This window comes from Pezoporus occidentalis, unplaced genomic scaffold, assembly GCF_034315485.1.
Source record: "Pezoporus occidentalis ecotype Australia unplaced genomic scaffold, CSIRO_AGI_Poc_V1 ctg69, whole genome shotgun sequence".
Taxonomy (NCBI): domain Eukaryota; kingdom Metazoa; phylum Chordata; class Aves; order Psittaciformes; family Psittacidae; genus Pezoporus; species Pezoporus occidentalis.
Window position 1 is genome coordinate 1,065,724 of NW_026916041.1, and position 17,182 is coordinate 1,082,905.

At 38.5% G+C, this 17,182-nt stretch overlaps 1 protein-coding gene across 1 annotated transcript in view; it reads right to left on the bottom strand.

The window, feature by feature from the left end:
• The window catches only part of MRPS28 (mitochondrial ribosomal protein S28), a 78,939-nt gene that overhangs the window by 57,242 nt on the left and 4,515 nt on the right, over positions 1-17,182 (bottom strand). The window contains exon 2 of the mRNA XM_062641579.1: positions 5,660-5,841. Coding sequence (XP_062497563.1) covers positions 5,660-5,841 — 182 coding nt within the window. The remainder of the gene's footprint in view (positions 1-5,659; positions 5,842-17,182) is intronic.

The following is a 17,182-nucleotide window of genomic DNA, read 5'->3' on the forward strand; positions in this document are numbered from 1 at the left end:
CAAAACCAATTTTGCACCCCAATCCAGCATGGTGGGCATTTTATCGGTACCTTCAACATGCATCATTAAAAGAATAAAAACAAACAAACAAACAAACAACAAAAAAAAAAACAACAAACCACCAACCAACTAAGCTTCTACAGGTTTTCAGTCTCTTTCATACGATCTTGTTTTTCTGCGTAAGTTTGAAAATTGTACTTGCAAAAGCATCATTTATCACTAGTATTGCTGCTTGGCAATTTCCTTCTTCCCCCCGCCCCCCGCCTTGAGAATTACATATTATCAATGGATGCTATTTTACTGGCAAAAAACAGTAAAAAGGAGGTAGAACACTATAAAAGCAAACATGTAAAACTAAAATAGGCAAGAAATGTTTCCTTAATACATCACATTAATTACCTTTTGTCGTGGTTTAAACCCAGTCAGGTAACTCGTTCACTCACTTCCCCCCCTTTCTTGCCCTCCCCCTGCTCTCGGAGGGACGGAGAGGAGAATCGAAAAGAATGCAACTCCCACGGGTTGAGATAAGAACAGTTTAGTAACTAAGGTATAACACAAATCACTACTGCTACCACCAACGATAACGATGATAAAGGAAATAACAAGGGAAGAGAATACATCATCTCACCACCAGCCGACCGATAACTCGCCCCCCAAGCCCGACCAAGCTCTGACCGATACCTCCTCCAACCCCGCAGTCTCCCAGCCCTTCCGGCTAACTCCCAGTTACATCCTGGGCATGATGTGCTGTGGTATGGAATACCTCTTTGGTCAGTTTGGGTCAGGTGTCCTGTCTCTACTTCCTCCTGGCTTCCCCTCCTCCCTGGCAGAGCATGAGGCTCACAAAGTCCTTGGCCAAACCTAAACATCACTATCAGCTCTGTTCCCAAGCTGAAAGTCAAAACACAGCACTGCACCAGCTACCAAGAAGGGGAAAAATGACTGCTACTGCTGAACCCAGGACACCTTTTCTTTTTTTTAGCAGTAATAGTTTCATCAACATTCAAAGGTTGACATGAAAGCTGTAGGATGTGCCAGACTGCCAGAACCACTGCAGCATCACTCCAGTCAGCAGCAGTACAGGATAGGGAAGAAATACATACTCTAAGGAAAAACAGCATTAAGCCTCTCCACTGCCACCAGATCTGTATCCTACAGGTGGCTCATACTGCTAGTCAGACACTTTGCTCCCAGTTAGTCACAGACATCAGGTTAAGTGTGAATCTGATGCCTCTAGCAATGAAATAGTGAAGGCCCCAGGGAAGGGAAAGGGGTGTTGGGTCTCTCTGCTGGGCCAGTCTCCTGCCTGTTGTCTGATCCTTATTTCATAGAATGGTTTGTGTTAGAAAGGACCTTAAAGGTCATTTAGTTCCAACCCCCTGCCAGGGGCAAGGACACCTTCCACTAGACCAGGTTGCTAAAAGCCCCATCCAACCTGGTCTTGAACACTGCCAGGGATGGAGTACCCACAGCTTCTCTGGGCAATCTCTTCCAGTGTCTCACCACAATTTAATTCTAAAAGGAAAGAGTTAGAAAGGTTATGTCTTTTATATGATCTCTTTAAATCTTTCCATAATAATCCTGCACCATTATATACACAACAGTCACAGAAATTAGGGTTCAGCAAGCAAAGGGTGAATTTACCACACACTCACATCTTTCCTCATGCAACTATCTTTGCTCACACTGACGGCAAGGTAGCTTACTCATTGCTGTATGTGAGGCAGCTCATTCTGGTTGAAAGATGCACTAATTATTCAAACAGCATATTCGTATGTCATCAAAATGGGGCAGTTAACTTCAAACTCACCCTCCAGCTTAACAGGCAGTGACTTTGTTTAATATGCAAACTGCAAGTAAACCAAATAGTGTCTTACTGAAATCCTCCCCCCTGCAAAGCGCCTCTCTCCATGCACCTTTTTTTCCAGAAATTGTTTTTTTTAATCTTACAAGACCTTTTAAATAATTTCACCTATCGCTATTACCTTAAATTTAAGACTATTTTAATAAATTGAATGTGCCAATAAACAGCCAGCCTTATTCACATTACCTGGTCTAAAAAGACACGTTATTTTTAATTGGATTCCATTCTGCCCTTATCTATAAAATATTTAAAAATAGAACAAAAAGAGAAGAATTTAGAATGTTTCCCAAATAAAACTTACCCTGGCAGCCATTCAAACAGCGTAAATATTTTGGTACAATTTACAGAAACAGCATTAGGTAATGTTTTATGATGCACATTAAGCTGTCATGTTCTAAATCACAACCGGTATCAAATGATTTTTTTCCGTTCTCTACTATTTAAGTTTGGCAAATATGCACTGTATAAAAGGTGTCAAGTAAAATTGCCACAGGATATACTGGAAATCCCTGCACCAGCTGCATACTCAAACATAAAGGAAGTGTCTTTCTGATCCTACAGCCTGATAATACTGAAGTTGATGGAATGTTACAGCAGTTTTTGAAAATAAAAGCTTCATTACACTGGCATGGAGAGGTGCAGTTTAATCTCTTTGGAAACTGGTCCCACAATCCTGTATTTTAGAAAATTGCTGAAAGCCATTGTGCTTTTGATGGGAATTGGTCATTAACAGTACAGGTGCAGACGATGCAACAGGCAGTGTCAGCACAACCCCTTCCCTCATTTTCTGGTTATTCGGAATTCCATCTGATAATGGCAGAAGCAGGTTGTAACAGCACCTTTTTGCCATGGATTAAGTTGTTGCTCATTCAGAGATCTAAGACACTTTCCTCTTTAAGAATTTATTTTCTCTGCATGTTAAAAGGAAAAAAAAAAAAAAAGGAAAAACACACCACTTGTTTCCTACAGCTGAAAAGTTACTTTACCTTTACTTTTCTACAGACCCTTTCTCATTTGTATAAACTCTAACTGCTTTACAGAACTGCTGTATGTTGTTAGCATCAAACAATGTAAATTTAACACAGCATTTAAGTCAAAGTGTACCTAGAGATGTGTTTTTACTAATTACAATATATATTTAATAAGTACAACATATGTTAAATGAGACCTGGAAATCATAAGGGTAATAAATGCCTCTGTCACATTAAATAAATCCCAAACAAGAAAATGCTGCTGATATTTATAACCAAATACATCTTTGCCTGACTCCAGTCTGGCCTCTAACTACACTGATGCATGCTTCCAATCTCAATACCATGAAATACATTTTTGCAGCTCTCTGACACAGTTTTCCCAAAGAGGATGGGAAGAAGGGGTATGGGGGTGCTAGCTGTTGCTAGCAGGTTCTCCAAATGTTTATTCAATTTCAATTTTGTATCATTACTGTTCTAAGGTTTCCTTTACTTGACAGTTTATGGTGTTTTGTTTGGGTTTTAATTATTTGTTTATTAATGTCTAAGTTTGCTTTAGAACAACTGACAGGGGAAAAAAAGTATTTACAGCTACTCCAGATTTTCCAAGTGAGGAACACTTCTTTCATTTCTAGTTGCTCTTTTACCCGACAGTCTTGAGGGTGGAATCCTTTCTTACTGCCACCTGGTGATAGCACTTACAGGGTCTTTCACTTGGACACGAAATCTCAACTTCTGGTATCAGGATTGAGCAGTTTAAGGGAACATGCTTTACAGATACAAACCTCTTGCTGGTTTTTTTTCAAGAATTTGTGTTTATTTTCAAGTAACTTCTAACACCGTCAAAGAGCAAAGAATATTACATAAGAAAAACAAAATATGATTTCAGTATCATGAAAATAGCTGAGTTCTGCTAAGAAAAAAAACCCACAACACAACAGACCAAGGAAATATCAAAAGCACATGTCCTCATGGAAATACCTCCTTATATAAATGGCAAGAGAAAGGGTGATTTTCCTTTAAAGATGCTAAACTAGTATTTTGAAGGAGTTGCCAAATACCTGAAAAGGCAACACTAAAACCAAAGCAGTGGGTTCAGCATTCACAAGGTGAATGAATCGTAGTCAGGGATTTGAAAACAATGCACAAAGCTGCCTGCTCCCCAAACCTGGGAGCAAACATGGGACCAGGAAAAGGGGGCTGCACTGGAAGCAAGTAAGGAGCATGACTTCATGGAAGCCTTGCTATGAACCATGCAAGGAGACAGTTGAGAGCTACAGGTCAGAGTAAGAGAGGAGACCAACAAAGACAGTATCAGGGTGGATGCCTGCTACGGGCTGTCTGGTCAGGATGAGGGACAGGATGAAGACTCATTCAACCAACCAGAAGTCACCCCATGATTGCAGGCTTTGATTCTCACAAGGGATTTCAAATACCCTCATGTCTGCTTAAGCAGAAACACACATAGAGGGAAGTAAGCAATTCTGAGTGAGTATCCCGGTGACAATTTTTTGCCAGAGATGCCAGACAGGGTCTTCTTCTGGACACATTACTCACAGGCAGAAAAGAACTGTTTGGGAACATGGTAGCTGATGGCAGCCTCAACTGATCACTGATGACAGAGCTTAAATACTGAAGCAAAGTGAGAAAGGCAAGTGGCAGAAGAGAAATCAGAACAGCAGACTTTGGTGTATACAGGGTAGACAAGAAACTGTCCTGATGTGCAAAGGTGCCCAGAAGAGGCTACTGATCTATCAGGATAAACTTCTCAATGCTCTTCACCAGCATGCAAAAAGTGAGCAGGCCTGGCAGAAGGCTACCTCAGTTGAACTGGGAACTTCGGTCTGAACTCCACCACAAAGCCAAAATGATTGGTCATAGATTGAGATGAACAGACAAACACTCCTCAAGCATACAAAACTGGGACTGGGAAAGGCAAAGCTCGTCTTCATTTAGAATTAGTAAGAGATGCAAAAAGCAGCATCAAGACTAAGAATAATCTTTGCCTGCTGCCAGATGTGACAGGCACAAAGGACTCAGTTCACCCTAGAATTCAAAAACATGGCATTTTGCCTACATATTAAAAACTAGGCATCAAAGCAACCTGGAGGCAAATTAAGTAAACAAGATATCTTTGAAGAATACATAATCATAAGGCACTAAAGACACTTTAGAAAGCTTATAAATACTATTTCCACTAGAAGTCATTGCTTTCTTATCTTTTAGTTCTAACTACTACATTCCCAATACAGCACAACTCTTCTAATTCAGAACACACACTGAAACTTGCCACCAAAATCTATAAGATCTTCTACAATGTGGACTATTTTGACCACTATTATGAACTATATTATCAAAAATACTGTGTGAACTCCCCATTACATCACCTCATGTATATATATTTAACATAGATAGCTCCTGCCCAAGGAAGCTTACCACTTACATGGGATTAAAGTTCCACATTCACAGAACTGCCAAGTATTTCAATAAACAGTACTTGTTTTAACAGCTCAGATGACAATGATTTGCCTTTTCCTCACTGACAAAACACCCAGTAACATCCCTTGGTCATCTTAAGTTGGAATAATGTAGATAGCAGTAGTGCAAGCTTGAAAAGGAATCTGCATTCAAGACGTCCGAGCTACACAGATCTGTTTGTGGTCATACTTTCATTCTGCACAATATGTTAACTACTACAACTCAAACCACAAAATTCATACGAACTATGCAAGTTCAGTCCAGAAGATGGTCAAGACCCATTAGCTACGCATTTGAGTATGTCACTCACATATATTACCATGCTTACCATGAGTTTATTACTTACTTTCCATCTACTTCTGGTCTCTTGCACACACAGTGAAACTTTCCACCAAAATCTATATAAAGATCATCTTCTACAATATGGAATATTTGACCAATGGCAATTTTATCTTTGGCAGGTCCCATCTGAATTAAAGGAGAGCGTCTCAACATGGATGCAAAGGATTCCGACTTCCCTGAAGGGACCTACAAATAAATAATAAAATAAATCAAAAAACATTTCACAAAACATTGTATCTGAAGGAAGAATTAAGTTAAACATGCAAAAAAGCCTTCCTCACTAAATTATAAGTAAAGATTTCATGTGTACAATGCATTTTTAGTAAAACTTCTAATGAGGCATCTGGTCCATTTCTCCAACCCAAGCATTGTACTTATTAAATGTAAAGCTTTCACTAATTCAGTCACACAAAAAACATAACACTTTGCATCTCCTGAAATCATCTGCCAATTGTACTATTGGTTAGGTAAGTCGATTTCAAAAATGCAGTCCCAATATTAGGAGACACTCCTGAAAAGAACGTCCCCCATCTCTTTGTTATCTCCTTAGTGAAAACCAGAACAGAATTAATATCTTGTAGCTATTCATGCAACTATTAAAAAATTAATAATACTTTATGTTTTATTTTAAAGAATAAACCCAATTTGCCAAAGCAGCTGAGGTAGAAAGCATGCATAGGACTAATCTAACACATTAAACAAAACTGAACCATCATTTCTCTCATTTTTCATCCTACAATATCAAAGTAAATACTTAAATTCTGTAACTAGATAAACAAAATGCCAATTTCTTCTCATAGAGCTTTGGGAATACGAGAAAACACAAATCCTCCTGCTCTTCTTCACGGAGACGTCTCTATCCTTTCACCTGAGAAAGCTGATGATCTCAGGCTTCCGATCATGCGCCAGGTGAAAACACCCAGCTATACCAAAGTGAGACTCATTCTTCACATAAGCTTTCCCTGATATACTAAATTTGACCACTTTTTAAGATTCCCATCCTTGAAATACAATCAGGAAGAAAAGCCTTCTTGCCAGCAACAAATGAAAGGGAAGATGCATTTTGGAAGCAGTATGTATCTGAAAGTGAATCTAAGGAAATTATTTTATAGATGGATAAACACATTCAGAAAAAAAGAAAGCCTATTAATTTTCCCATGCAGTTAGTGGTAAGTAACTCATATAATAATTACTTCATGAAAGATTTCAGACTAGTTTCAAGCCAGCAGAAGAACTAAAGAGAACAAAATAATCAAGCAATTATAGGTTTAGAGCTCTGTTGGCTTCAGAAACATACTTCCCCACTGACTACTTCAAGTGGATGCTAAAAACCTATCTATATTTTATGTAAACAGAGAATAATGCCACAATTTTCCACTTGTGCATTTGGAAGCTTATTTTTAAATTAAAACATGAGATAGTTCTAAATTCCAACTCTGCTGGAAGGCACTAACAGTATGGATTGTTCTGACATGACATCGCCTTAGGAATTCTAAGCTAGAGATCTGACACATGGTAAATGTGCTGCTTCAGAAATGAACTGTTAAATGCAACATCCCAAGGACAAGAGCTGAACAAAGTGCAACATGCACACACACGCATGCATACACACCACAAAAAGAAAAGGGCTGGTGATGGTAAACCTCAACAATAGGATTTTACACAGGAAAGTCAGTATCAGACAAAGCTCCAAACACAGGAATGTTTCAATTTCACAATGCAGTCTAAATTCAAATATATGAAAACTAACTGCACAGGATGCACCAGGAATAAATGCAAAATAGTGGAAGCAATAAGAGAATTTATTAATTCTATGAATTATATTTCTCATATGAATTAACAGAGCAGCAGCAATCTAAATGCAACTATAAATCAATGTACAAATCATGAACTAAAAGTAAATACTTCAAAATCAACATCCGCTCAAAATGACTCCATCTGGGCAAGATATTATAAATCAATCCTCACACCAAAATGCTAAAATCTGTTTTAAAGGAAACTGAGGTACACCAAAGTGCAAAATTCAGTAGTTTTCCACTGCTTTTCTCACTGGGAACTCTCTGGGGTTTGCAGAATCACTTGGTTGCCTTGGAATTCAACTGCTTGCCCCTAAGAAGTAACAAAACCACTTTCCCATCATCCTGTATGCTCACAAACATTGTTTTCAAAGATGATGTGTCTCATCTTAGTTATACCTTGTGATTCAACACAAAGTTAGAGCTGCCAAATAGAACAAAACTCTATGCATCGAGTTGACGGTTCAATTCCCTATTTCTCTAGCCAGTGTTAACTCATTTCTTCACCCTTCACTCCTGATCTAACTTGATTTGTTTAAGGAAGATGATGCCAATGAAAGCAATCATTCAGAAAGTGAGAGCAGGAATGAGTAAGAAGACAACAAAAAATCCCACAAAAGAAGGCAGATGTTATCATTCATAGGCTAACACACGAATATATATACATACACACTCCAAAGCTAAGTTCAGGTCTCAGGTAAAGAGCAGCTTTGTTTTCATATTTCAACAGGATGTGAGGATGTCCACCTATGTTTTGAATTAATTTAATTCATAGACTCATAGAATCATAGAATAGTTAAGGCTGGAAAGGACCTTACGATCATCTAGTTCCAACCCCCCTGCCATGGGCAGGGACACCTCACACTAAACCGTGTCACCCAAAGCCTCGTCCAACCTGGTCCTGAACACTGCCAGGGATGAAGCATTCACAACCTCCCTGGGCAACCCATTCCAGTGCCTCACCACCCTAATGGGAAAGAACTTCCTCCTTATATCCAATCCAATTAATGCTTGTGGAATCAGACACTACACTGAATGATCCATTTCCAACAACTGAACTGCCTTTTCTTCTATGTAGATCATATGGAAAAAGCTTGAACTAGTAGAACTTATAAGTTTGGTTTGAAGATTTTCCTATGCTACCTAGAAAGATGGCATTAGTAATGGCCATTGAATTGAGCAACACTGAGCTTTTCTTAAAGTAATGACACAATTCACAGTAAATTCATCCACCTCTGCAATCATACTCATTAAATAGCACTCATCCCATTCTTGTTGCCTTCATACAACATCACACACAGAGGTTCTCAACTGTAAAAAAACTCATTGCTTGTGAAATCTTCATCTCCACATCATGAAGATGGGTACACTAACATCCTATGGATTTTCCTGTCTTTATCACCTAAAAATGGTCTATTATGGGTAACATTCCTCCTGTTTACTTTCCTGGCAGGAAAAAATACAGATACAAAATTGCCTCTGTGAAATAATTCTGCCTGTGAAATAATCTCCATACACAACACGCAAGTGCTGGCTCTACGCACTGAGAGATGTGCTCATTCCTTACTATAATGGAGTCTAAACTCACTAAGATACAGATGCTAATGTACAAAGAAATACCTGGCCATTCTTCATTGTGGACAGTTTTTCAAGAAGCCACTGGGGGGGGAATAGGTTTGAATTCTATCACAGGACTACACGTCTGCAGCATTCCCCACTCTGCTGCCAGGACAGGAACTTCTAAAGAGCGCAAATATCTGATTTACGTATATAAGAATCCTCAGGAGGCTCCACTGGTTACTGCCATCAATAACTCTTTTACGGGCAGTCTAAAAACAGAGGGGGCTAAAATACAGTATTTTCTCCAGTTTTCTGCATAATCTAGAGGAGGTCTCATTAACAGTAATTTATCTCAAGCGTTTAAAGAGATTTAATGACATCTGAAGTACTTTCCTCCACAACTTCTAAAGCTTCTTAACTGGACTGCCCACAGTAATGTGACAGAAAAACAGTAAAACAGTAAGATAAAAAGGCAACATCCTTTATTAAGCATTCTACTTTTCTGATTCTTGGGGAGTGTTGGCCATGCAGTTGTGACAGATATATCAATAACACATCAAGTTGCAAAAAATGGAGAATATTACAAAACTCAGAAGCACAAAGGGAACTTTCTTTTCACGTAACTGAACTGTAAAGGCTTTTTCCCCTCCTCCTCAAATGGCTAACCTATTTCCTTCTAATTTCTAGGTTTTATAATTTTTTACAAATATTTGGATGCCTTTCACTTTCTGTACACCTAGTCCAACAAAAACAGTAGCTCTTGCAACAACAGAATACTCTGCAGGACAATAGATATTAACCAGAGACTGGAAAAAGTCATACATTTAAAACCCAGTAAGATCCAAATGAAAGTAGTAACTCCAGTGGAGGAATGTAACATACCATTTCTGGAGCAAAGCCTAAGACTATACAAAAGCCGGGTGGTCTATCCCACCCACTGAGCAATAGGCGTTTAAAACCCTAGCTAGGTGTTTTATGTTTGCTTGGAAAGGCAAGCAGCTTGCATGTTAGAATGTGAGAGATATGGATGAAACATGAAGAAGTGAGATGGGAGATTCGTAATCTGACTGCTACAATTAAGGGGTGACTAACATATTAACATCAAGCAGCATGCTACAAACACAACCTTCTCTAACTATCAAATTTGTTTTTCTCGGCACTATCACCAATAGCTAGAAATAGCTGTCCAAAGATAGATACACAAAATAACAAAATGGGAAAACTGACTTGCAATAATAAGTTAGTATGATGCCACAATAGCTAAAGGCCCAATGGTTTGGAGATTTTCAAAATTTGAGTGGAAAAGGACCTGAGCAACCTGAACCAAGTTTGTCCTGCCTGGAGTCTGAACAGATGATCTCCTGAGATCACTTTCAATGCATACTATTTTATTTATGAAAGAGAGAAGACTGGGAGCCTGCTATAAAGAGTATTAAACAAAAACTCAATACATTAAACTACTCTCTGACCAAGTATATATTGATAAGGCATGCACTTCAACCAGCAACCTAAACCAGAATTCACTATGTACTAGCCCACGAGACCTTAACTTCCCATACCTTGTAGCTACTACTCAAAGTGTGCCTTGTTGCTTAGATATAAATCGAAATCCCAGGAATATTTAAAAAGTTCGTTTAGGCATTACTAGGGTATAACACATCACAGTGATTCAGCTACCAAATTCCCCTTTAGCAGAGAGGAAAAAAAGCTCCCTGCACACTAAAGTTCTCCCAAGAAACAAGGGTGAAGCCTCAGGATGAGCACTGTGAGGACAGATGTACAGTGATTATAGTGACTGAAATTTCAACATAGAAGCATGCATGCAATTACAGCTCACAGTAATTTCTCTGGGTGATGCCTTCTTTTTATACATTAAACTATTTGGTCTCCCTTCTCCATTTCCATTCTATCACTTGGAAAAAAGACATTTGCAAAGATTATCAAATTACTTATTATCCTCTTATTTGTGACCAGCAGTTGTCTCAAGCAGCGTTAAAGATGTCAGTCTGCAAACTGCTAGCTAATAAACGTTATCCACACATGGAGATACATACCATAGACACCAGCTCGATGCTCCGGTGACTAAAAGATGCACAAGGCTATTTTGAAGCCTGATTGAAAGCCAAGGCAAATATTAAAATGCTGTTATTTAAAAACCCCAAATGTTTATGGATAAACCAGCCATGCGAAACTATGCATATAGTAGAAAACGGGGAGATTATTCTTAGACTGCTCTGTGTAATGCAAACTAGGACACAAGTTTTAGCTAGTATACAAGTAATTAAATACCACTGCCATGAAAATCATCTACTAAGGCTCACAAGTGACAGCACAACATCTTCCCATTTACAGCACACAGTTATAATCAAAAATGTAAACTCAACAGTTTGTTCTAAAGTCCACTGCCTGTTTTGCATTTCCTCCCCAGCATAATATAGATCTTTTTCTTTTTCCTCCCTCATTAGCAGCCTGAGGTTTTGTCCTATAAAAGAAATATAAAAACAACCGGAGTTCATACTGCTTCCCAAAAGATTCAACTTACAACCCAAACTGGACAACCACAAAGACAAGGAAGATATCCCCAGTTTCCTCTAAATAGGATACTTTTCCTTCTAATTCTATACAAATGGATAAAAGCGAAGAACTAATAAAAACTTCTGGCTAACAAAGGGTTTTAAAGATTAACTACTGTATAAAGCTGAAAGAAAAGCAAGATTTGGGTCATGTAATAAAACTACTGCAGGAAAATAATCCAAAGATAAAGCATAAAAGGAGGAGCTGTGATTCAACGCAGAAATAAAAGCAGTGATTTAGGGGAAATATCTAAGATTAATGACTGCAAAGTCAAAAAGGAGAGCTCTGAAAGCAGTCAAGGAGCAAGCTGGAAGCTTCCCTGATAGTAAACAAGGAGATAATTACAAAAGCTTCATATGAATCACTTCCTACAGATTGTTACAAGGCCCAATTTCTGTAAAGACAGCACTTGCACAACAGCTTATGCTATGATGACCTGAATTAAGGTAATTATTTTAGTTATAAGGGTTCTAATATACATTTAAAAGTAATTATTTAATATCTACAGTCCAATAGAAGAAGTATCAGTATAGCTAAAAATTCCAGCAGATACCATATTCATTAATTTCTGTCCATACCTGAGTAATGCTTTGAATTGCACCATCAAAAGCAGCAGACCTCAAATTGTATAGTGTTGGAATAAACACAGGTGTGTCTGTACCCATCTTTTTTAAAGGTAAGTTTTGAAGAAAGCAGGAGAGAAAGAAAACAGCATCACTGTTTTAATACAATATGGCACTACAAAACTGCTCTTCAAAAAGAGCACAGTGAGCAATGAAAGCTTCTCCTAGAATCACAGAACAGACTTTAAAGATCATCTAGTTCCAGTCCCCCACCATGGGCAGGGATACCTTCCAGTAGACCAGGTTGCTCAAACCCCAGATATTATGATAGGAAAAAGCAAAGGAAAACAGCTTTTTCTGCCTAGAAGAGGAGGAAGAAAATTGACTGATATATTTTTCATTTTTATCTTCATGATATCTGCATTAACTTTCAAAAACCTTGCATACTTCGGAGTTTAACTGTCCAGAGTTTTTTCCCATCAAGACCTTTAAGCTACAAGAACCCACAATGAACTGCCAGAAAATGAAGCAAACCTCTGCTGTTTCAACCAAAAGACAAGCATCCATATATTCTCCTCAGCACAGTGCAGAAATGTAGTTTTATTTTAGAAAGCAAAACAAACCAAACTCTTCAGCCAAAAGGGCTGGAAGTAAAAAGCTGATACCAGGCATTTAAGCATCCCTTAGTGAGAAGCAGTGACTAAGTGTTTTGGCAAAGAGTCATTTAAATTCCAGTGTAGGTATCAGAATTTTTGGCAACTAATTTACTATGCAAGTCTAGTAGTATTTTGTAAAGACCTCTTTGTTTTAACCCTGATTCATTTTATTTTTTTAAACACACTACATGATTAGGCTGTAAGGAGCACAGGTATCAAAGCTAACATACCTCCATACTTCACTGCTAACCTGAAGGTAAAATCTGGCAGTGACTTGGCTGCATACAATTTGCTAGAAGTCTCAGTGTCCCAGTATGACTTAGGAGCACACCTGAACTGAGCTGCCTGGAGAAGAGCACCCTGTCTCCTGTGGAACACCTGAAAGAGCATGATCTACTCCATAAGCTTTCTGTGCAGCTCAGACAAAACAATCTGACAACATTACAAACCTTAGTTGCAAACCAGAGAACTTAACGTTGCTCTTGCCAATCCATGTGAAACCAGCTGAGCAATAAAGCTGGGAAATTAAGAATACCTTACTCTATTTTTCAATTTAGTCCCAAGTAAACTAGAATAACATTGAAGAAGGGAAAAAAAAACTAAAAACAAACAAACAAAAAAAAACCAAACAAAAACCACAGAACTCTAGAAAATCCCATTAAACAGATATCCAAGTTGCCCTCACAAAGCAGAAAACACCAGAAGTAGTACTGGAATATAAACTCTAATGTTGCTTTCTTACATACATGTATTATGATTGACACTTTTTCCATAGAATGGTTTAGGTTGGAAGGGAACTTTAAAGCTCATTCAGTCCAACCCTGCCCTGCCACGGGCACGGACACCTTCCACTAGACCAGGTTGCTCAAAGCCCCATCCAACCTGGCGTTGAGCACTGCCAGGGATGGGGCAGCCACAACTTCTCCGGACAACCTGTTCCTACCACCCTCTTTCAGACTAACACCATTGTCCCTTTCCCATCACTACTTGCCCTGGTAAGAAAGATGGAGGAATATTTTTTAGAAGCCCTCTAATACTGAAGGGACACAAAAAAGTCTCCTTGAAGTCTTTTCTTCTCCAGACTGAACCCCAACTCTCTCAGCTTTTCTTTGCAGAAGAGGTACTTTCATGGCCATCCCCTGGACCCATTAGGTCTTCCTTGCACTGAGGACCTCAGAACTGGACCGAGTGCTCCAGGAAGATTCTCACAAGAGCAGAATAGAGGGTATTTATTTATCTTTAAGTACCCTAATTTATCTGAAAGACAAGCTTGCTAAGGTAAGTGCAAGAGTCTCTGACTGAAATTCAGTGCCTTATGTCAAAGTCAGCCTAGATGGCCACAGTGATCCTTTCCAGCCTAAAAATCAACTGGTTAATCTTCAGTTACATAAATGTGTGGTTATACTGTCAAAATAGACATACCATTTTCCCAACATCATATGTAAGCAATAAAATCTTCTGGCACATAACTCCTAAAGAAAATCTGCAAGAGGTGTGTTGCTTCATTGACTTCCACCTAGGAAGAACTGTGTCTCAGAAAGAGGCTACCACACAAAAATATCTACAAAACTATTTTGAAATGCATGTAATGCACAGATAACTGATTTTCACTGAACATCTTCATTTATGTCTAAGTCACAGTTCCTATTTACCAACCTTTCTCATCCCAAAATTAAAAAAATATGGGAAGAACTAAACTTCAGTTTTACTAATAGGGCGATTCATATTTCACAGCATTATCCAAAGGGAAACAAACATAGTAATAGGAAGATATAAGGGTAATAGTTGTCATACTTGGCAAAGAGCATTGGAAGTTTTTGCTTGGCTACAGACAGGATTTTTAAGCCAGCCTCACAGATTGAAATTAGCCTTCTAAAAAGGCTAATTATATATATAATGTTTTAAATTATATTTTGATTGGAGATTAGGAAAAGATTACACTTGTATTTTAAAAACAATGAAAGTTTCACCATACATGATTTGGTGTCAGTTTACATTCATCAACATCCTTCCATCAAGCTCTGTGTTTTGGTACTGACTGATGAATATAGTATGTTCCACACCTAATTTTACTTTTGCATACAGAATAACTTCTAATTAAGAGTACCACAGCCATGCAGAGAACACGCAATAAACTTGTATGTATATATTTGTATATACATAGTCCTCATAATAACGAACAACATAATATTGTGAACTAAGCACATCTTTAAAAGAGATGCTAATAAGAATTAACCAAATACATGTAGCACAATCAGTAAAACATCATGATGAAAACAACTTTTGCCTCTCACAGTTACAGTTTTCAAGTAGGATCATGCAGATCTCAAGGAAAAAAAACAACAAAAAACAACAAAACCTAAAGAGAGATCACAGGAACAGGATTTGTCATAATATTCAACAGACTTTCCTCAACTGCAGTTTCAATGTTAGAACTTCTCTGTTGTCTAGAAATCTCTTTATGTTCCTGTTAAGGCTATCTGCAGCTTTTTTTCTGTATTTGAAGATGGATGTATCTTAGACTTATCCTCAAGATGCAGTACATGAACTGTTTGTCAAACTCATGAAAGAGAATAAGTATTTACAATAATAATGACACATATTATTGTCTAGATGTTGCTCATAGGCAGGTGACTTTTTTAGTCAACTATTTCTATACTCTATTTTGTCTGAGTCTGAATCTTCTGGTGTTACATACAGCAATATACATTACTAAAATTTAATACTACACTTCTTTTTCCTTTGACTTTACACAACTGAGCTTAGGAGGAATACCATAAAACACTAGAGTACGTCCAAGGAGGGGAAGGGCATCCGGGCTGGATCCGCAGCTGCTTCTAGACACTTTTTTGAAACTTCTTCATCAATCAATTGCCCATTTAAACCAGCAGAAAGCAGCAAAATCATATTGCTAGCACACTATAATGCTACCCAAACAATCAAGGCTTACCCAACATATCTTACAAAGGAACAACTTGCTGCACTGAGTGACTCCATACCAACTTCTTTGTGTTTGTAGTAAAAAGAAGGTTTTCCAGTTATCTTCACACTTCAATTCGGAACACAGTGCAGAACTCATGAAACAAGACTTCCATGAAGAATTTCAAATGCAGCTTTGAAAATACGCAGTTGACTAGCCAGAAGGATCATTTGCTAAACAATGCTGAGCTAAGAATTTATTTCCTAACATAAAATAGCACATGATTTGGTCACACTAAAGCTGCTTATTTTTCTTGAAATTAAGTAACTTCTGTACATAATTAAAAAAAAAAATATTTCCCTGTAGCTTTCTTTAAAGACTATAGGAAAAAATCAGGACACTGCTTGTTCTGCATTTCTTCCCTGCTATAATACAATGTATAACCCTCCAGTGCAATTCTGAACAGAAATCACCTACCCTCTAAACCAGGGAAAAGGAGTGAACCTACCACATGGATTACTTCAAAAAGAAAACTCTGCCAGATAAGCACACACAGAGCAATCGTATGTCCGTATCCTCACATTAGGTTGCTGTATAGGGTGGCCATGCTGAAATGGGACACTGTCAGCCCCGTACAACAGCACTGTCTTATCTCCAGACTGACAGCTTCTCCAGTTATCACCACCCCACTCTTCCAGGCACTTTTTTTCCAGGCTCCCGGAGGACAGACTGCTGCTTCAATAGTCATAGGAGAGTAACTGGGATTTCCTACAGCAACAGTGGATGTAAATATCCTGTTGATAACATTAACCACTAGGAGTATTTAAATTCCTATTTAACCTTTACATTACAGTTCCATGCACCTTCTTCCAGCTATATCGTCTGTAGTCAATCAATCAAGAGTGGGCACCTGATATCCTCTTGCTTTTCGCCATGATTTTGGTAGTCCCAAGACAGTTTGAATTTTGGGATTCTACCCTGACAGCCAGTCATTCAAGGCATATCACATAATGTCTATCACTCACAGACCTCCTGCAATGCCAAAGTGAGCACTTTCTAACCCATAGTTTTCTAAAGGAGTGAGTTCCAGAAGACAACTGCAACCCACTCTCCACCAGCACTGTGGTCTTCCTCATGCCAACCAAGGACAGAGCTGTGCAACGTGCTCAGGGTCTGCCTACATTGATTTGTGTTCCTGAGTCACCACTGCTTATTACAACCATGTACAATTTTACTATAATTACACCTTCAAAGGGACGGCATGCGTTTTTCTCCTGCCACCCCACAAGAGCACAAGTCCTGTTTTCTTCAGTGTTGTTCCAACACCATGCGAGTTTTACAAAATCCTGCCATGCAAGCACTTCTGTTGTATGCAAAGCAGGCCATCTATCAGGCCCAGCTGTGCCCACAGACGGGGCAAACCCACGTCAGAAGAGCCAAGTTTTGGTGCCTCAGCCA